The following is a 22509-nucleotide window of genomic DNA, read 5'->3' on the forward strand; positions in this document are numbered from 1 at the left end:
AAAACCTGGGGTGTTGTGTGGTTTCTGAGCTATATGGCCAATGTGTTCTAGCAGCATTTTCTCTTGATGTTTTGCCTGCTACTAACCATTTGCTAACCATTTTCCATGGCTAGGGAACTTGAAAAATAAGCAAGCCTCTCTCATTAATAAGAGAAAGCACTTACTACTGTTGGTATAGTTGGTAAGACCTTCAGACTTTTTATTAGCACTTTGCAATTCTGAGATCAAATACTTCTGTTTTATATACAGCAACTGCTGTATTTTATTGTTTTTACCAGAGGGAACTCTGAATTTATGATGTTATGTTGACTGCTTAATGTCTAAGTTTTGTTTTGAACTTGTTGTATTTTGTATGTCACACCTTGAGTGTTCTGTGAGCTGCCGCGAGTCCCTCGGGGAGATGGATGGTGGCAGAATACTATTATTATTATTACTAATCAATTATTACTGGCATCTTCAAAGGATAATAATCATAATAATCGTAATAATAAACAACTTTATCTGTATTTATCTCCCCAAAGGGAATCGGGGCAGCTCACAAAAGCATCACAAGGTGCAGCATCCAATATAAAACATTACATGAATATAAAACAATATCATATAAAAATTATAAAAACAACCATAATCAACAAATATAACACATAAAATCAAAATAGCACAATTTAAAAACACAGAACACTAAGGATAACTAGCTGCCATCCATTCATAACTAAAGTGCCAGCATGTCAACCTCAAAAGCCTGTTTAAACATCTATGTTTTTAAGCTGGATCGGAAGGATTGAAGGGTGGGGGCTAATCTAATCTCTTTTGGGATGGTATTGATTTTCATTCTTCTGATCCTCTGAAGATGCCAGCCACAGAGGCAGGCAAAAGGTCACAAGAAAATGCTCGTAGAACACGACCGTACAGCCCTGAAATCACACAACTCCCCAAAGAAAGAAAGAGCCGTGCAGTGCGGTGCGGGTCCTGTCCAGAGGGTGGCATGCGCCTCCTTCCCTTCCTGCCTCTGCGCACAACAGCACCCACACACACACACACACACACCTCTTTTATGTAGATATTTGTGTATGTGTGTGAGTGTGTGTGTCCTCATATGCAGAGAACCAGGCAGCATTTCCATATTGAGGGAGTGGGGACTTCCCTGCCTCAACTCCAGCCAGACACCTGATTTGCAAGACTTAACCTTCTTCTAATTTGCAAGACTTAACCCCGAGTCCCCGTTGGGGAGATGGTGGCGGGGTATAAATAAAGTTTTATTATTATTATTATTAACCTTCTTGCAGGAGACTCGTTCTTTTAAATATTTTATTCGACATTTTATTGGTTCTTGCTTTTGCTCTATTGCTTGTTTTACAGTAATAGTAATAATAGTAATAATAATAATAATAATAATAATAATACTCAGATGATTCATTGGAACTTGTGCCACAAATACCATCCGCCTGTGACAAAGAACTGGTAGGCTCACAAGCCGGAAAATGTTACAGAGAATGAGTATGTCAAGCTACTCTGGGACTTCCAGATTCAGACAGACAGAGTTTTGGAGCACAAGACTGCCTGACCTCATGATCGTGTTAAAAAACAAAGTATGGATTGTCGATGTTGCAATCCCAGGTGACAGCAGGATTGAAGAAAAACAACTGGAAAAGCTGACATGATATGAGGATTTAAAGATTGAATTTCAAAGACTGTGGCACAAGCCAGTCCAGGTGGTCCCAGTGGTGATGAGCACACTTGGTGCAGTGCCTAAAGACCTTGGCCTGCACTTGAACACAATTGGTGCTGACACAATCCCCACCTGCCAGCTGCAGAAGGCCACCTGACTGGGATCTGCACGCATTATTCGCCGATACATCACACAGCCCTAGACACTTGGGAAGTGTCGACGTGGGATCCAATACAACACTCAACTTGTTGTGTTTCAAATAATAATAATAATAATAATAATAATAATAATAATAATAATAATAATAATAATAACAACAATAATAATGATAATAATGAGCTGACAGCTGGTACAACAAAACATTGCATGGGAAGTTCCTTGACAAAATTGAAGGAAAAGCTGATAAGGAGAAGACCCGGCTCTGGCTCACGAATGGGACCCTGAAGAAGGAGACAGAAGACCTGATCCTTGCAGCCCAGGAGCAAGCCATCAGGACAAAGGCCATTAATAATAATAATAATAATAATAATAATAATAATAATAATAATAATAGAAGACCTGGCTCTGGCTCACAAATGGGACCCTGAAGAAGGAGACAGAAGGCCTGATCCTTGCAGCCCAGGAGCAAGACATCAGGACAAAGGCAATTAATAATAATAATAATAATAATAATAATAATAATAATAATAATAATAATATAATAATAATAATAGAAGACCTGGCTCTGGCTCACGAATGGGACCCTGAAGAAGGAGACAGAAGGCCTGATCCTTGCAGCCCAGGAGCAAGACATCAGGACAAAGGCAATTAATAATAATAATAATAATAATAATAATAATAATAATAATAATAATAATAGAAGACGTGGCTCTGGCTCACGAATGGGACCCTGAAGAAGGAGACAGAAGGCCTGATCCTTGCAGCCCAGGAGCAAACCATCAGGACAAAGGCAATCAAGGCCAAGATTGAAACATCAGCTGTTGACCCAAAATGCAGACTGTGCAAGGAAACCGACGAAACCATGGATCATATCCTCAGCTGCTGTAAGAAAATCGCACAGACAGACTACAAACAGAGGCACAACTATGTGGCCCAAATGATTCATTGGAACTTATGCCTCAAGTACCACCTCCCAGCAGCAAAGAACTGGTGGGATCACAAACCTGAAAAAGTATTGGAAAATGAGCACGCAAAGATACTGTGGGACTTCCGAATCCAGACTGACAAAGTTCTGGAACACAACAAACCAGACATCACAGTTGTGGAAAAGAACAAGGTTTGGATCATTGATGTCGCCATCCCAGGTGACAGTCGCATTGACGAAAACAACAGGAAAAACTCAGCCGCTACCAGGACCTCAAGATTGAACTTCAAAGACTCTGGCAGAAACCAGTACAGGTGGTCCCGGTGGTGATGGGCACACTGGGTGCCGTGCCAAAAGATCTCAGCCGGCATTTGGAAACAGTAGACATTGACAAAATTACGATCTGCCAACTGCAAAAGGCCACCCAGCTGGGATCTGCGCGCATCATCCGAAAATACATCACACAGTCCTAGACACTTGGGAAGTGTTCGACTTGTGATTTTGTGATATGAAATCCAGCATATCTATCTTGTTTGCTGTGTCATAATAAAATAATAATAATAAGCCACTCAAGGGAGTCCCCATGGTGATGGGCACACTGGGTGCAGTGCCTCAAGACCTTGGCCTGCACTTACACACAATTGGCGCTGACAAAAACACCAGCTGTCTGCTGCAAAAAGCCGCTGACTCGGATCTGCACGCATCATTCGCCGATACATCACACAGTCCTAGACACTTGAGAAGCGTCCGACATATGATCAAATACAACAGCCCAGAAGAGTGATCTTGTTTGCTGTGGACTAATATTGTTAGGAACTGGCTGTTAGGAACTGTGGGAGTTGTAGTCCAAAACACCTGGAGGGCCCAAGTTGGCCCATGCCTGGTATAACTAAATACAAATATTGTATAGATGTTAGCATGCAAATCCCTCGGGAAGAGCCCAATATCAGCGTGCTGGAAGAAGCAAAGACCAACAGCACTGAAGTGATGCTCCTCCTCCATCAACTCCGCTGGACTGAAGGCCGTGTTGTCTGAATGTCTGATCACCGTCTCCCAAAGCAGTTCCTCTACTCTCAACTCAAGAACAGTAAACTGAATGTTGGTGGACAGTAAAAGAGATTTAAAGATGGGCTTAAAGCCAACCTTAAAGCCAACTGTGGCAGAGACACCGAGAGAGAACTGGGAAGCTCTAGCCCTTGAGCGCTCTAAGTGGAGGTCAGCTGTGACCAGCAGTGCTGCAGAATTGGAAGAGGCACCAATGGAGGGCAGAAGGAAGAAACGTGCCAAGAGGAAGGAGACATATCAAGCCAACCCTGACCGAGACTGCTTTCCACTTGGGAACCAATGTCTTCACTGTGGAAGTACATGCAAGTCAAGAATATTTATTTATTTATGTATTTATTTATTTACAGCATTTATATTCCGCCCTTCTTTCTCACCCCGAAGGGGACTCAGGGCGGATTACATTACACATATAAGGTAAACATTCAATGCCTTAACATAGAACAGAGACAGAGACAAACGCAGGCTCCGAGCTGGCCTCGAACTCATGACCTCTTGGTCAGAGTGATTGATCTCAGCTGGCTGCTCACCAGCTTGCGCCACAGCCCGGGCTCCAAATAGGGCTCCAAAGTCACCTACATATCCATTGTCAAAACACTACACTTGGAGGGCCATCATATTTGAATGAGGGATCGCCTAAGTGTATACTTTTATATAGATTTGTTTCACTGTTTTTATGAATATGTAAAGTGAAAATAAAAAACATTAATCTAAATGCTTTTCATGTAAGCTGCTTTGAGTCTTGTTGTGGAGAGAAAAAGCGGGATATAAATATGTTGTTGAAAGCTTTCATGTCCAGAATCACTGGGTTGCTCTGAGTTTTCCGGACTGTCTGGCCATGTTCCAGAAGCATTCTTTCCTGATGTTTTGCTCACATCTATGGCAGACATCTTCAGAGGTTGTGAGGTCTGTTGGAAACTAGGCCAGTGGGGTTTATATCTGAATCTGCAAGACCATTAAACGCTAATCAAGGTGGCCAATCACAACATTCACACTTGACTCCAACAGAGAAGAGTTATTTCTCCCACCCTGGACATCATTCCACAGATATAGAAACAGGCCTCACACCTCCACTTGCCTAGTTTCTTAACAGACCTTACAACCTCTGACGATGCCTGCCATAGATATGGGCAAAACATCAGGAGAGAATGCTTCTGGAACATGGCCATATAGCCTGGGAAACTCACAGCACCCCAGGGATATAAACAAACAACAACAACAACAACAATAGAGGGCAACCTTTCGGGGCTCAGATTCAAGGCTCACTAAGGCCCCTCCTGCACTGCCCAATATCCCAGGAGTCTTCACTGCCAGATAATCTGGGATAATTAGATAATCCGGGCTCAGATCCTGGGACATAAGGACAGTTTAGGAGCCTGAGAGGGAACGTTCGACTAGAGGAGTCAAAGGGGGGGGGCTGCACAGAGGGCATTATTATTATTACTATTACTATATTTATTTATGCTCCTGCCCGGCTCTGCCCGCATTCCTTCCGCCGGCCGAGGCCTTTAGGGAAAGCGTCTCAGGGCAGCAGCATACAACAAAGCCAGCTGACCCAATTTAAAACAGGAAAACAAAACAGAAACACATCGTGAGCAATGCTTCAAGATGTCACAAGGCAGCTCAGAGCCAGTGGAAACAGCCCAAGGCAACCTCAAATCATAACCTCAGTGCAGATTTGGGCGAAACCAATAAAGTCCCGGCGGCTTCAGGAAAAGGCTGGTTTTCTTCTTGGCACCGGAACGGAGGAGAGAAGGCTCCGAGGAAGGGGCACGAGAGCCGCCTTGAAATACCTGGAAGGACGTTCCTTGGGGAGAAGAAGCACGGCCTGCCTTAGATTCCACCTAAACATGGGAAGCCTTTCCTGATGGTTGGAGCTGCTGAGCAGAGGAATGGGCTGCTCCTTTCTCTGGAGGCCTTTAAGCAGAGGCTGGGTGGCCATCTGTCCGGAGGGCTTGGGTGGTGCCTTCCTCCCTGGCAGAAAGAAGGGGGCTGGACTGGATGGCCTTCTGAGGGTCCCTTCCATGAATCCAGGTGATAGCCAGAGCTCTGAGCCCCTCTCCCCCCTTCAAAGGGCCAGGTGAGAGAGGCCTCCCACACCTGTCCCCGGGAGAGGCACCTGCCATTCCAGACACACCGGTCTCTGGGGAGACCTGGTTGCCAACCTGTCATCAGGGCCAACGTGACCCAGTTCCTGCCAGGAGCCTCCTTCCTTCCTTCCTTCCTTCATTGCAGAAGAGCACCCCAGAAGCAGACCGGCACACAACGTACCTGGCAGGGATGGCCACTATGGCAATTATTAGGGACTTACAAAAAACTTTTAATTAACTCCACTTACATTTGAAAGTAATGTTAAGAATGAGTTTTTCTGAGCTGGCTGGCTATGTTCCAGCAGCATTCCAGCCTGGTGTTTCACCTGTATCTGTGGCTAATGCCATCTTCAGAGGTTCTTTGGCAGTGAGGCAAGTGGAGTGTATATATAACGCCAGTGCTCCAGCATCTGCATTGGCTTCCAACTGATTCCCGTGGTCTATATAAGATGCTAGTTCTGACCTTTAAAACTCTTTACGGCCAGGGCCCATCGTACCTTAGGGACCGTCTCTCCTTCTCCCATCATCGGAGGTCGCAACCACCATCCCAACGAGACTTACTCTATATACCAGGTCCTAGAGAAGTGCACTTGGAAAGGACCAGGCGCAGAGCTTTTCTATTTCTGACCCTGCCTTATGGAATGCCTTGCCGCCCCATATGAGAGCCATGCGTGAGTTGGGGCCTTTGACCCTCGCACTCAAGACCTGGCTCTTTACTAGAGTTTTTGATCTATGCTAATTTTATCAATATTTGTATGTATGTATTTTTATCCTTTACAATTCTATCTTGTAAATCCCCTAGAGCATCTTGGATGGAGGGCGATTAATAAGTAATTAAATGATGATGATATACAGTAGAGTCTCACTTATCCAACATAAACGGGCTGGCAGAACGTTGGATAAGCGAATATGTTGGATAACAAGGAGAGATTAAGGAGAAGCCTATTAAACATCCAATTAGATTATGATTTTACAAATTATGCACCAAAAACATCATGTTATACAACAAATTGACAGAAAAACAGTTCAATATGCAGTAATGCTACGTAGTAATTACTGTATTTACGAATTTAGCACCAAAATATCACAATGTATTGAAAACATTGACTACAAAAATGCGTTGGATAATCCAGAACGTTGGATAATCGAATGTTGGATAAGTAAGACTCTACTGTATGTGTGTGTGTGTATATATATATATATATATATATATCTGTGGAATAATGTCTAGGATGGGAGGAAGAACCTGTGTCTGTTTAAAGACAGTATGAACATTGCAATGAGCAAGCTTGAATAGCACCGAGTAGCCATGAAGTTTTCCAAGTCAATCAGTGAGAGAACATGCACAGAGGTAGCCTGGCCTCTGTTGCATGGAGGCATTGTCTGCTTGGGAGGTGTTTACTGGCACTTATTTGTTTTCTGTCTGGAGTTCTCCTGTTTCTGAGTGTTGTTCTTTATTTACTGTCTTGATCCTGGTGTTTTAAATACTGTTAACCAAATTTTGTTCATTTTCATGGTTTCCTCTTTTCTGTTGAAATTGTCGACCTGCTTCTCGTGGATTTCATTGGCTTTTCTGTGTAGTCTGACATGGTGGTTAAATATTTATTTACAGTACTTATTTACAGTATATATATTCCGCCCTTCTTTCTCACCCTGAAGGGGACTCAGGGCGGATCACAATGTACACATACATGGCAAACATTCAGTGCCATTAGACATACAGACAGAGACAGAGACACGGAGGCAATTTAACATTTTCCAGCTTCTGGCTTCATGAGGGTATGCTCGATTCCAGCCACAGGGGAAGCTGCTGCTTCATCATCCACTGTGGCACCGAGCCCTTGATGGATTGCTTCCTCATTTCTTTTCTACACGCTGCTGGACGATTTTTATGGTGTTGTAAATTAGTTAAATTAGCCTCCACGTGTAAGCAACACCTAAATTTTCCTACTTGATAGATGCAACTATCTTTCGGGTTGCTTAGGTCAACAATGAGCTGGGCTATTTTTAAGGGTTGGGTGCTCAATCTGACGCAGGCTGGCTTTGAACTCATGAACCCCACTCAGAAACAGGAGAACTCCAGACAGAAAACAATCAAGGGCCAGTGAACACCTCCCAGAGGATTCCTCAAGGCAATAGAAGCCAGGCCACCTCCATGGAGATAACCTCACTGACTGACTTTGCAGCTTCATGGCTACTCAATGCTATTCAAGCTTGCTCATTGCAACATTCACACTTGCTTCAAACAGAGAAGGGTTCTTTCTCCCACACAATATTCCATAGATAGATAGATATACGCCCCACTTGCCTCACTAGCAACAGAACCTGTGAAGATGCCAGTAGCCACAGATGCAGGTGAAATATCAGGAGAGAATGCCACTGGAACATGGCCATACAAGACTGAAAAACTCAGAGCAACCCAGTGATTCTGGCCACGAAAGCCTTCAACAACACAATGGAAAAGAAAACCTTGGGGTGCATCTATGACAGGCATGGGAAAAATTCAGCATTCTGGGTGTTTTGGACTGCAACTCCCATTGGCTCTGACAGCACAGCCAAGGCAGGCCAGCAACTACAATTCCTCCAAACTCAGTGCAAATCTTTGGGTAAAAAACAAACCCCATACATTCAGCAAAATACACGCCACCAGTGGCACCGAGGGCAGCCCAGTTGCAGAAGTCTAGAAAATGAGATTATGGAGCACACACCTCGTAAACTGGGGTTTATGGGGTTTAAAGGCCGATGGCGTTCCTGCGCAAAGGAGGCAATGTGCCAATGGCTCTCGTGCGCTGGCTGCAGGGAGCTCCCTTGAAAGCCTGCCTTCGGCTGTCAAACTCTCCAATGAACTGCACAAACAAGCTCCTATTTGCTGAGATTCTGCGCTGACTCACAAGCGCATTCCTCCGGAGGGAAGGCGAAGGGGCCTTTGCCTCACTTGCAAAAGGAGGGGCAATTAAGCCCCCCCCCCCCTCAAGAACACCCAGGATGAAGGAAGGAAGGAAGGAAGGAAGGAAGGAAGGGAGGGAGGGAGGGAGGGAGGGAGGGAGGGAGGGAGGGAGGGAGGGAGGGAGGGAGGGAGGGAGAAAGAGAAAGGAAGGGAGGGAGGGAGGAATTTATTTATTTACAGTATTTATATTCCGCCCTTCTTTCTCAGGGCGGATCACATTGCACACATATAAGGCAAACATTCAATGCCTTAACAGAGAACAGAGACAGAGACAAACGTAGGCTCCGAGCTGGCCTCGAACTCATGACCTCTCGGTCAGAGTGATTTGTTGCAGCTGGCTGCTCACCAGCCTGCGCCACAGCCTGGCCAAGGAAGGAAGGAAAGCAGGCAGGCAGGCAGGCAGGCAGGCAGGCAGGCAGGCAGGAAGGAAGGAAGGAAGGAAGGAAGGAAGGAAGGAAGGAAAGAGAGGGAGAGAGGTGGGAGGGAGGATAGAGGAATCACAGAATGCTCGAGTTGGAAGAGACCTGGTGGGCCATCCAGTCCAACCCTATTCTGCCAAGGAGGAAAATCACATTCAAAACACCCCCGATAGATGGCCATCCAGCATCTGCATAAATGTCTCCAAAGGAGGAGCCTCCACCACACTCCCTCCGGGGCAGAGAGTTCCACTGCTGAACAGCTCTCACAATTAGGAAGTTCTTCCTCATGTTCAGGTGAAATCTCCTTTCTTTCCTGTAGTTTGAAGCCGTTGCTCCATTGCGTCCTAGTCTCCTGCCTTCCCCTCACATCTTGATCCCTGGCCCTCATGTCTCCTCTCTCTCAGCCTTCTCTCCTGCAGGCTCAACATGTTCAACTCTTTATGCCGCTCCTCATAGGGATTCTTGTTCTCCAGACCCTTGAGTCTCCCTCTTCCTCTGGACACATTCCAGCTTAGAGATTATTCCAAAAAATATAACACTAAAGGTTGCCACATGCAGCAATTGCAGCCCAAAAGATCAGAGCTAAAGTAGCAAAATCCATACTTGAGGTCAGAAATGAAAATGGTGATGGTTTGGATGATACAAATCAGACACTGTCATTGTTATGTTGCTGCTATCATAATTTTAAAGAGCTAGTTTTAATTTTTTTAAACAAGTTTTAATGTTTATATTGGAAAGTGCTTATAAAGGTTGTACATTACTGATGTCATGGCCTATGGCTAGTACAATAAACAATTCATTCATTCACATTCCAGCTTAGAGTCAACGTCTCCCTTCCATTGCGGTGCCCGGAATGGGACACAGTGAGATTCCGGTTAAAGTGGTCTGACCAAGGCAGAAGAGAAGAGAGCAGGAGCAGGACTTCCCTGGATCTAGACATTTAAAGAGCCAACGGAAGAATGATTCAACAATTCCTCAGAGGGATTCATGGTCTCCAGACTTTTAATCATTTTAGTCGCCCTCGTCTGGACGCCTTCCAGCTTAAGAGTCAATATCTCTTTTGAACGGTGGTTCCCAGAATTGGACACAGTGTTATTCCAGGTGAAGAGGTCTCACCAATGCCAAATAGAGAGACACCAGACTTCCCTCGGATCTAGACACTAGACTCCTTTGAATGCAGCACAAAATCCCATTGGCTTTTTCAGCTGCTGCATCAACATTGTATATTTTATTTATTTACATCATTTCTACCCCGCCCTTCTCACCCGTAGGGACTCAGGGTGGCTTACAACAGTCGGCAAATTCCATTGCCGCAAAAACACGTTCAATAAAATAGTAGCAGTTCAATAAAACAATAACAATACCAAAATCAATTAAACACTATATTAACTCTATTAAAACACGAATTATAAAATATTAAGAGGCATGAGTAATTAGATTCATCCGCTAACATGTTTGCTCATGTTCAGCTTCCTGTCCACGAAGACGCTAAGATCTTTCCCACATGGACTGTGGTTGAGCCAGGTGTCACCCATCCTGTCTCTTTGCATTTCATTTTTCTGCCTAAGTGTAGTATCTTACATTTTCTTGGTTATAATTCATTTTGTAAGTTTTGGCCAATCCACTCTCTAATCTGTTAAGGTCATTTTGAAACCTCCAGATTATTAGCTCTCCCTCCTATTTGGTGTCATCTGCACACCTTCTAAACCTTCATCCAAGTCATTAATGAAGATGTTGAAATCATAATATATTTAATATATATTATGTATATTATTATTACTATTACTATTCTGAGGTTATCATCATCATCAATAAAATATGTAATATTTATTGTTGTTGTTGTAATTTTGAGGTTATTATTATCATAATCAAAAATGCAAAGTTTTTTCAGTTTAATAAACATTTCCCATGTTTTTAGGATAGAAACGATTAAGAAATGACATTTGCAGCGCAGGAACAAAAACCATGTTACATAGTATAACCGAACAGTGATGGTACCCTATACCCAACACCACTAGCAACTGGCCGCAATCCTGCATCTCTCTTGGCCTGTGCAAATGAGAGGAAAGGCAGGCCAGGCCAAGGCAGGAGCTGAGGATCTATTGGGCCTCAGCAAGAGGGTCTCACCTCCGTCCGGGGCAGGTAGTCCGGGTCGGCCGGGATGCGGGCGATGGTCTCGCAGAGGATGATGCCGTAGGCAAAGACGTCGGCCTGAGGGAAAGAGAAAGGGAAACTCTGAGAGGAGGAGGAGGGAGCTGAGCCTGGATCAGGACCCTGCAGCGGTGATGAACTGACTGAGTGAATTGAACGTGTGAGATCTCGCTGGGAGTCTATTAAGGTCTGACAAGGCTGAAGGCACCATCCTTAAACTGAAGCCTAGAAAACTGCATTGTGGAGAACAAAGGAGCCAGAGAATTCGTTAACTGTGGCAAGAAAAGTGCTCATGAGAAAACTGCTGAACTGACCTGAAAACTTTTGGTTGTAAACAACACCTGTTTACATAGACAAAGACAATGTTATCTTAAGAAAGAAGTTAAACAACCTATTTGTTTTGGGATTGATGAGGCTCCTGCAGGTCTGAGGTGAATGACAGGTTATCTAAATGGCCAAGTAATGGATAACTAAACATCGCTACATCAGAAGACCCTTTTCCTTTCTGACGTTGTGGCAGATCTGCAAGGAATGCAGCATCTGAACACGCATGCATCATCTCCAGCAGGAGATCTAACCAAGGAAGGGGTGGTGGGTATGAATGTGAGTGTACGCTGAGTATATATGATGCTTCTGCTTTGTCTGTGTAACCTGTACAGGTATTATAAAACCAGCACTGGGCCTGCGTGTCTACTTTTTTCTCTGGAAGTGCATGATGTACTCTGTCCCACTGAAAACAGATTTTAGAACATGGTATGGTTCAATAAGTATTCACAACACAGCTCCAAGGGAGAGGTCCAAAGGAGATTCCTTGCGTCCCCTCCCCATCCTCCCCTCATGTCACATGATACAATGGGTTAAACCCATGTGCTGCTGAACTGCTGACCTGAAGTTTGGCAGTTGGAATCTGCAAGACGGGGTGAGCTCCCACTGTTAGTCCTAGTTCCTGCCAATGTAGCAGTTCGAAAACATGCAAATTTGAGTAGATAAATAGGTACTACTTAGATGTGTGGTTTCCGGGCTGTATGGCCAATGTGTTCTAGCAAGATTTTTTCCCAGAGGTTTCGCCTGCATCCCAGAAACCACACAACAACACAATACAAATACAGTATTTGCCTGTCTTTTTAAGCCTAACCATCAGCACACAGGCTCCTCGGCTTGGAAATGGAGTAGAGAACCTCTCCCAGAACCGGATGAGCACTGCGTCTAGAAGCGGAAATGAAAGGAGAAGCCTTTGCCTGTGTATTTGTGTTTTGCTGTATTTCCATTTGTAACAAGGCACTGAATGCTTGCCTGTGTCTGTTTATATGTTGTAATCTGCCCTGACTTCCCTTGGGGAGAAAGGCGGAATATAAATAAAGTGTTGTTGTTATCCCCACATACCACCTCCATTGTGCCTTACCTTCTCATTGTAGAGCTCCCCGCGCAGGACCTCAGGGGCCATCCAGTAAGGAGACCCCACCACCGCCAGGGGCTCCTTTTCACTCCCTTCGCTGCAAAGAAGAGGAGGAGACAGAGGGGAAGTTAATGCAAATCAGGGGAAGAATGCCCCTCCACATTAGTAATGCCCCCCACCAGGTACCCAGCCAATGAGGGATTGCTGTTGGAAGCCAAGAAGCATCTTCACGTGTGTCTATAGAAAGCAACTGGGGACTGAGGGAACCTTGTGGGGACTGAGGGAACCTCTCCTCTGCTATAAGTACAGAACGGGGGTCCCACCTGTAGGTGGGGATCTTCTCCGCCAGGCCGAAGTCTCCCACCACTGCCGTGTAGCCATTGTCCTCACACCGGACGAGGCAGTTCTGCAAAAGGAGAGAGAGATGATAGGCATTCATTTGGGGGGGGGGGGAGCACAAGGGTGGCTCTTCCCTATCCGGAGGTGTCACATTAATTTGATGTGAAGATTTGATAAATGTGGGTATGAATGAATTTTATGAAAGGTGAATGAGTGAGAGCCAATAATTTTGAAGACACCATTCCAAAATATTAACGCCTGCAATCACTAACTACTGAGCTGCTGAACTATAATTATAAGTTGCTGAACTGTGATAACAACTGTGACAGTGATAAGATGAATGTTTACATCTGTTTACATCTGTCAACATTTGCTGACTTGAACTTCTGGGGAAAAACAACTTGTTTACATTAATGAGAGACATGGCTCTTTTAAGTTAAGGAAATGTTTACAAGATTCCTTACGTAAGAAGGAAGTCAACCCAGAGCTCCTTGACAATCAACCCCAATTATGCAGAGTCAACACCTGCCAGGAAACTGAGATGGAATCAACATGTTCCAGGATGGGAAAAATCTATCAGTAATTTACAGCTTTGGGACAACATTAGAAGAAATATTGCTATATAAGAGACCCTCTAACATTCCAAAATGTGTGGCAGACCAGAAGAGTTTGGCCCACCCGCCATGCTCGAGAGAGATGGTGAATGGAGAGTGTCAGGTGTGCAATGGAAAGCAGAATTCTAGACACTAGAGCCTCCTTTTTTCAAGGGGAGAGGAAGGAGTGTGTTTTGGGGCCATTTTACATTGAAAGGAGTCAGTTTCTGCTCTAGAGGAAACAGGGATTCTGATCCACAAACATAGAGTGTTTGTGGAATCCAATGTACAGTAGTTACATAGAATCTGTATGTCTGTATGTCTCATGTCATTCTTTGTGTAAAAAGTTCTGATGTACCCTCTCACATTGGAAATTGCAATAAAAAGAATCTTTGTTTTACAAAGTATTCATGACAGAGAGACAAGGGACCTCTTGGCCATACCTTGGAGGTGAGGTCCCGGTGGAAGATGCCCTTGCTGTGCAGGTAGCGGAGGCCCCGCGCGATGTCCAGCGCCAACTTGATGCGGACCGGCCAGGGCAGTGGCGTGGGGCTGTCCAGCAGCTGCTCCAGGTTCCCTCCGTTGATGTACTATGGGGCAGAAGGACGGGCCCAGGGTCAGGAAGAGGTCAGGGGTCATGGATCCAGGTCCTTTCCGAGCCCGGATCCCCCATCCATCTGCATTCCCTCTGCCTCACCCCTGCCACCAACATGCTCCTCCTTAGTCCACTACATCTCATTTATTTTAATTCTGCAATAACAATTACATGGCCTCACACACGTGCAGGTTTAACTTTTGCAGATTTATTTATTTGCAGATTTGTTTAATATTTTCTCTCTATAAATATGCTCTCTCTCGAGGAACGGCAGAAGATGACCCAACACTTTTCTAGGAATCTCTAGGTCAGGTCTGGGCCAACTTCAGCCATCCTTCCAGGTGTTTTGGACTTCAACTCCCACAATTACTATTATCACTATTATCACTATTATCATTATTATTATTTATTCATGTCTATCCCACTTTTCTCCTGTGGGTGAGATTCAAAGTGGCGTACAACACATAAAATTCATACAAATACATCCAACCACAATACAAAATCAGTTAAAACATCATCTCCTTAGAGTCGGTAGGCTGTTAGGAAGTGTGGGAGTTGAAATTCAAAACATTTGGTGGAAGGGCTAAAGTTGGCCCAGGCCTGCTCTAAGTCCTCCAGGACAACTCCATGACCACTTGTCTTTGTTTCAATTAATGCCAATTCTGATCCACAGCCATTCTCCTTATTTCCAGTCATACTTATGCTGCTTTTCCCATGATACAGGTTCAGAAAAGTGGTTTATGAGTTTACTTCTCCTTGAGCGATTCTCACCTCAGTCAAGGCGTGGAGCTGGCCCTGGTGGACACAGACGCCCATGAACCTAGAAGAGAGAGGGACAAAGGGACAAATGGACACTGGTCAAGAGGACCTCAGGCTCCTGCTCTGGCCCCACCCACAGACCCACCAGTGTCATATCTGTGCAAACAACACTGCAGGGAGAGGCCAGAACAGGAGACCCGGAAGAGGTCACCAAAGGTCATCCCATCCAACCCCAGTTCTTGCCAGGAAGAAAGACACCACCCAAGCCCTCTCGACAGATGTCCGTCCAGCCGCTCTGTTCAAAGGCCTCTCCCCCAAAGACCCAGATGCCAAGGTTATGGCGGAAGAGGGCCTCACCGGAGGATGTTGGGGTGGGAGAGGCGGTTCATGAGCTGCACCTCGCGGAGCATGTTGCCCCGGTTGCTCATCAGCTTGTTCATTTTCAGCACCATGATGTGCCCCGACTGGCGGTGCCTCACCTGCAGGAAGATGCAAAGAGGTCCTTCGGGGTCAGACCACAGTCGTTCCCAAGCCCCTCCCTCCTGGGGGTAGGAGGACTCCCCAGCAGTGAAAAGGGGTCATAGTAGTAGTAGTAGTTGTTGTTATTATTACTATTATTACTATTATGTTTATTTATATCCCACATTTTCTCTACACAAGGACACTCAAAGCGGCTCACATTAAAAGTGTTTCAGTACAATTTAAAATCTGCAAATATACAAACATTAAGATAGAATGAAACATGAATGGTATTAACGTTTGCCTCTCATTTTGCCCTCACACCTCCCTCTGAGGCCAGACATGGAAATCCTCAAACTTGGAAGAAAGAATGCTTTTGCAGGTCGGAATGTCTGAGTTGATAAGTGAGTCACGGCAAAAAAAAACAGAGCCTTTGCAGACCCACCACACACCCCATGTCTGGACACAGTAACTGTCTCTACTCTTTTGCAAGAAAACCTTGTTTTTTCAGGGGTGAGAAGAGGAGGGATCACTAACAATGTTTTCACAAAGCCTCCCAGATTGCAAATAATAATTAATTCCTCATGCTGATTGACCATTTTCTCAGGGCGAAGCTTCACAGCCAAGTACAAAGTCCATTGTTTTCTATACCAACCTTCTCTTTTATTATAGACTAGCTGTGCCCGGCCACGCGTTGCTGTGGCGAAGTATGGTGGTATGGGAAATAAAGTATTGAGGAATTGGTGGTAGTTAAGGTTAAGGGTAAAGGTTTTCCCCAGACATTAAGTCCAGTCGTGTCCGACTCTTGGGGTTGGTGCTCATCTCCATTTCTAAGCTGAAGAGCCGGCGTTGTCCGTAGACTCCTCCAAGGTCATGTGGGATGACTGCATGGAGCGGCGTTACCTTCCCACCGGAGCAGTACCTATTGATGCACTCACATTTGCATGTTTTCGAACTTCTGGGTTGGCAGAAGCTGGGGCTAACAGTGGGGGCACTCTCCACTCCCCCAATTCAAACCTGTGGCCTTTCGGTCCAGAAGTTCAGCAGCTCAGCGCTTTAACACGCTGCGCCATCAGGGGATATTATTTCCGAAAGGTTGTGAATATACAATATTTCTGATTGGTTTTTTTTTGTTGGAGGCAAGTATGAATGCTGCAATTAGGAAAAATGATTAGGATGTAATGGCCTTGCAGCTTTAAAGCCTGGCTGTTTCCTCCCTGAGTGAATTTTTTGTTGGGAGGTGTTAGCTGGCCCTGATTGTTTCCTGTCTGGAATTCCCTTGTTTTCAGAGTGGTGTTGTTTGCGATATTTTATGCGCTTCTACTGTCTGAGGCCCTGAGAAAACAGAGGATTTTCCAGACTTTGATGATGGGAATACTTTGTTGGGAGGTGTTAGCTGGCCCTGATTGTTTCCTGTCTGGAATTCCCTTGTTTTCAGAGTGGTGTTGTTTGCGATATTTTATGTGCTTCTACTGTCTGTGGCCCTGAGAAAACAGGATCTGCCAGACTTTGATGATGGGAATACTTTGTTGGGAGGTGTTAGCTGGCCTTGATTGTTTCCTGTGTGGAATTCCCCTGTTTATTTACTGTCCTGGTTTTAGAGATTATATTATTCTGCATTATTCTATCCCAGTAATTATTTCATATTAAAGAAGAATCTCACTTATCCAACATTCGCTTATACAAGGTTCTGGATTATCCAACGCAGTCTGCCTTTTCATAATCAATGTTTTTATAGTCAGTGTTTTAAATTCATTGTGATATTCTAGTGGTAAATTTGTAAATACAGTACAGTAGAGTCTCACTTATCCAACATAAACGGGCCGGCAGAACATTGGATAAGCGAATATGTTGGATAATGAGGAATTAAGGATAACCCTATTAAACATCAAATTAACGTATGATTTTACAAATTAAGCACCAAAACATCATGTTAGACAACACATTTGTCAGAAAAAGTAGTTCAGTACACAGTAATGCTATATAGTAATTACTGTATTTATGAATTTAGCACCAAAATATCACGATATATTGAAAGCATTGACTACAAAAATGCGTTGGATAATCCAGAACGTTGGATAAGCGAGACTCTACTGTAAATACTACATAGCATTACTGCGCATGGAACTACTTTTTCTGTCAAATTTGTTGTATAATATGATGTTTTGGTGCTTAATTTGTATAACGATTACCTAATTTGATGTTTAATTGGCTTTTCCTGAATCCCTTCTTATTATCCAACATATTCACTTATCCTGCCGGCCTGTTTACGTTGGATAAGTGAGACTCTACTGTATATTTCTAATCTTATATTATTTGCTCAGAACTGGATTATATGAGGCCCCTTCTTCACAGCTGTATAAAATGCACACTGAAGTGGATTATATGGTAGTGCGGAGTCAAGATAATCCAGTGCAAAGCAGATAATATAAGATTATAAATGGGTTATATAGCTGTGTGGAAGGGCCTTGAGTCTACACTGCCATATAATCCAGTGCAAATTAGATAATCTTTGGAAGAAGTCTAAGTGAGGCCTAAATCTGCCTGTCCCCTAACTGAAACCTGGCTGTCCCTTGGTTGCTAGGCAACCAAGTGGGCAGAGATTAGCCCTCTAAACTGGTAGCAATTGGATAAAAAAAATTATTGCTCTCCCTCTAATTAGGACTTTATTTTTCTTTTCTTTTTGTTGTATCAACCTTGAGGCGTGGATGATGGGTTGTGTTGTCAAATTTTGAGGTTGGGGGGACTGTAGTTTTGTTGTTTTGTGAATTGCCGTGATGCCATCACTCTTTTATATATATAGATAAACATTGCTGCACAAAATCAAAGAGCTGGCTTGTAAAAACTTTATTTTTGGCCAAGGGTGATGATTTCACATGGTTTTTGTTTCTGGGTTATAAATGTCATTGTTTCCTAATTGGTTCTATCATAAAAACATGTAAAAGTGTATTAAACTCCACAAACTTTGTCTTTGTGGGAGGGACATCCTGCTATAGCACATTTTGCTCTGGTTTTTCAATGAATATCTCATTAAGCAGACATGGGCAAACTTTGGTCCTCCTCCGGATGCTCTGGACTTCAACTTCCATAATATGTAATGGCCGAAGTTCAGCCATGCTTACTCCAGAGGAAGGGACGACACTGGCGTTGCGCACAGCCTGCACCTGACTCTGGGCTCAGCACTGCTGGTCCTTGGCTGCCAATAAAGCCTGGAGAGCATCACCAGAGACAAAGGAAAGGCCATGAACCGCCCACAGAGACGGAGCCAGAGGAGGAAATCCTTGCTGGATTGACAGGATCAACAAGGGACAAGGAAGCCTGCCAGGCACACACGGGGCTCCCTGTTGCACTCTAGCACTGAAACACCTTTTCACCCAGCACGGCACCAGAGTCCAGTAGTTCTATCTAAAAATATTTATGGAAGCAAGCAGGTAAAAAGGGGGAAAGGACCATTCCAAAAAGATCAGCAAAATTGAAAATATAAAACAGCAATATTCCAAAAATGCCAAAGTACATAAAATCAAAAGAACCACAATCCACAGCAGTAAATAAATCCACAAGCGAGAAAGCAAGGACTTTTTGAAGATAAACCCTTCTAGGAAACAAAGGAATGCACCAGAACAGGAAACTTGAGAATACTTGAATCATGAACTTGACAGCAGAGACTGGACAGCCATCCCATATGGCAATGTTATTATTATTATTATTATTATTATTATTATTATTATTAAACTTTATTTGTACCCCGCTAGCATCTCCCGAAGGACTCGATGCGGCTTACAAAGGCCAAGGCCTCAACACACAATATAACAATACAAATCAAAAGGCAAATTAAAAACAATTAAAATAGTATAAACAACAAGCAATAAACAATACGCTAAAACACAATAAAACTGGGCCGGGCCAGAGTAATGGGTACAAGATTAAAAGTGCTGATGTGACAGGTGATATATAAGGCTTCTAGGGCAAGTGCAGAGTGCGATATACAATCTTAGTTCTAATAAAGTGCTTATGGGACTTGGTGTTGGAGATTGCCTATTAATCTGGGAAGGCACATTGGAACAGCCAGGTCTTCAAGTTCTTTCTGAAGACTGCCAATGTCGGGGCCTGTCTGAGATCCTTGGGGAGGGTGTTCCAGAGTCGGGGGGCCACCACGGAGAAGGCCCTGTCTCGTGTCCCCACCAACCGCGCTTGCGACGCAGGCGGGATCACGAGCAGGGCCTCTCCAGATGACCGAAGTGAACGCGTGGGTTCGTAGACGGAGATGCGGTCACGGAGGTAGGATGGTCCCAAACCGTTCAGGGCTTTGTAGGTAAGCACCTGCACCTTAAATTGGGCTCGGAAAGTAAATGGCAGCCAGTGGAGCTCCTTGAATGTTGTCTCCTCTGTGAGGCATGAAGCCAACACCATTTAATTTAAGCCCATCAAAGTAGCCATGAGATCATGCTGAATGCACCTCTCCTTCAAAGTCTTATCACAGATTCTCTCAAAGCATCTAATTAGTCTATTTTTCACTCCCTCCATTCTCAAACCTAATCTGGCTTCTTGGGAAAACTCCACATTGGCCAAAGGCCATTTCTCAAGAGACCTAGGACTTTCACTTTCCCCAGTTGCCTGGGAACGAGCACAGGAATCCAAAACATTGGCCTCATCTGCCTGTAATTCTCTCTTAACACTGACAAGACCCTTCACTTTGAAACCCATCAAACCCCTCATCCTGACATGTCAGAAGTATCTTCAGCCGCTTGCTGACCTACAACACTCCCAAGGCACTCAAGGCCAGGTAAGTTGAACAACACCTTGAAGCCAGTCTCTCATTTTTCCAGTGTGCGCTGCCAAGTCCACCATCCACTCAGGCCAGACCCCTGACATAAGACCCTACCCCAATGAGACCATGCAAGGCTCTGGTCCCAATGCATTCATAAATCTGAATCGGTTTTTGCCTTTCTGGATGACCAGTCCCGTCATCTTGGATGGGGGATGCTGGGGTATGGGAATGTATGCCTAAGAATCCGAACTTTGAAAAGTTATTTTTTAAAATATTCAGTGACCTGCCGGTAGGGATTCAACAACTAATTATAGGCCTCTCTCTATCATCCGGCCTACTCAAGTCTATTTTAAACAAGGAATTTTAAATTGACATTTTACAGTTAGGGCCGCTTTTAATGTGCATTGTAATCTCATGTGTTTTATGTGTTTTGAAAGGCATTTTGTATCTTTTTTTTCCATTTTTTTTTAATTTGTTTTATTTCTACAATAGTTCTCCAGGCATTACATATTTGGTTCACAGTAAAATGTAATGCAATGGTACCATATCACCCCTCCCCTCTCTTCTTTGGAGGCTTCCTATTTTCCGGGCAGGACAGCCAAAACCTTTAGGCCTGCACAACCTGAAGAAGCCCTTCAGGTGTTTTGGACTCCAACTCCCACAATTCCTAACAGCCTACAAATTTTTAGGTTTTGCCCTGTGGGAGGTCCCAGGCAAATGGCAGAACCTCCTTCTTTCGAGGCTTTTCAACAGAGGCTGGATGGCCATCTCAACTTCTGAGGATGCCTGCCATAGATGTGGATGAAACATGAGGAGAGAATGCTTCTGGAACATGGTCATATAGCCTGGAAATATACACAACAATCCTGTGATTCCAGCCATGAAAGCCTCCGACAACACATTATGGCTATTATTATGGTTATTATTTGAAACACAACAAGATGATTCCACAGCAGACACTCTGCTGGCTGTTGTACTGGATCACATGCCGGACACTTCCTAAGTGTCTAGGACTGTGCAATGTATCGGCGCATAATGCGCACAGATCCCAGTCAGGTGGCCTTCTGCAGCTGGCAGGTGGGAATTTTGTCAGTGCCAATTGAGTTTAAGTGCAGGGCAAGGTCTTTAGGAACTGCACCCAGTGTGCCAATCACCACTGGGACCACCTTGACTGGCTTGTGGCAGAGTCTTTGCAATTCGATCTTTAAGTCCTCATATCATGTCAGCTTTTCCAGATGTTTTTCTTCAATCCTGCTATCCCCTGGGATTGCAACATCGACAATCCATACTTTGTTTTTTAACACGATCGTGAAGTCAGGAGTATTGTCTCCATAGTTATTATTATGGGTTGTTTTTTTATGGACTAATTTACGTGGATTCTGTACCATTTGGTCAGTATTTTGCATTATGATTCTTTGGTCCTAATGTGTTTAATTTTTTTTTAATTGAGTATAATCCAGTGTTCACTGTCTGACTCATTAACAAGACATCCTCACGCTCGGCGTCTCGGCTTCCCAGGGGCCACTGACGGGCGTTCAAGCCCTCCTTGATGGGGAGAGAAGCCCTAGAGAAGAACGCTGCTGCATATTCCAAGCAGTGCTCCTTGGAGCAGATGTGCTGCAGTGCTCCGATCCCCATGCCACCAGCATTCCTTCCTCTGCCTCTCTGCTCCATAGAGTGCCATCTCCTCCTTTGCTCTTCCCTTACACCGTCGGAATCCCATTGTTGTTATCCTCTAGAACAGGCATGGGCCAACTTGGGCCCTCCTCCCAGGTGTTTTGGACTTCAACTCCCACCATTCCTCACAGCCTCAGGCCCCTTCCTTTTGCCCCTCAGCCGCTTAAGCGGCTGAGGGGCAAAAGGAAGGGGCCTGAGGCTGTGAGGAATGGTGGGAGTTGAAGTCCAAAACATCTGGAGGGCCCAAGCTGGTCCATGCCTGTGTTACATAGTGCAATGAAGGCTCCGGCCCTGGGCAGGATGGCCCATCTCCCTCCCTCTTGTCCTACCCCAGGACAACCCCTCTGGACCCCCGCCAAGGGGAGGTCCATCCATCCGGGCCAAGCACAGCCATGCCACACACACACACACACACCTCTCTCTCTCTGCAAAGACCGCAAATGCCTCCCGAATTCCTTAGCGCTGCTGTCAGCTGCTGCTCACTCTTGCCCTTTTTAGTCAATG

General features: G+C 44.6%; 1 protein-coding gene across 1 annotated transcript in view; it reads right to left on the reverse strand.

Moving 5' to 3' along the window:
• Positions 1-22509, reverse strand: part of tesk1 (testis associated actin remodelling kinase 1) — a 46704-nt gene that overhangs the window by 5353 nt on the left and 18842 nt on the right. Inside the window, exons 2-7 of the mRNA XM_062966503.1 lie at positions 15459-15580; positions 15114-15162; positions 14191-14337; positions 13139-13221; positions 12822-12912; positions 11396-11479 (exon numbers count right to left, since the gene is read on the reverse strand). Of these exons, the coding sequence (XP_062822573.1) occupies positions 11396-11479; positions 12822-12912; positions 13139-13221; positions 14191-14337; positions 15114-15162; positions 15459-15580 (576 nt within the window). The remainder of the gene's footprint in view (positions 1-11395; positions 11480-12821; positions 12913-13138; positions 13222-14190; positions 14338-15113; positions 15163-15458; positions 15581-22509) is intronic.

Source organism: Anolis carolinensis, unplaced genomic scaffold, assembly GCF_035594765.1.
Source record: "Anolis carolinensis isolate JA03-04 unplaced genomic scaffold, rAnoCar3.1.pri scaffold_21, whole genome shotgun sequence".
NCBI lineage: Eukaryota > Metazoa > Chordata > Lepidosauria > Squamata > Dactyloidae > Anolis > Anolis carolinensis.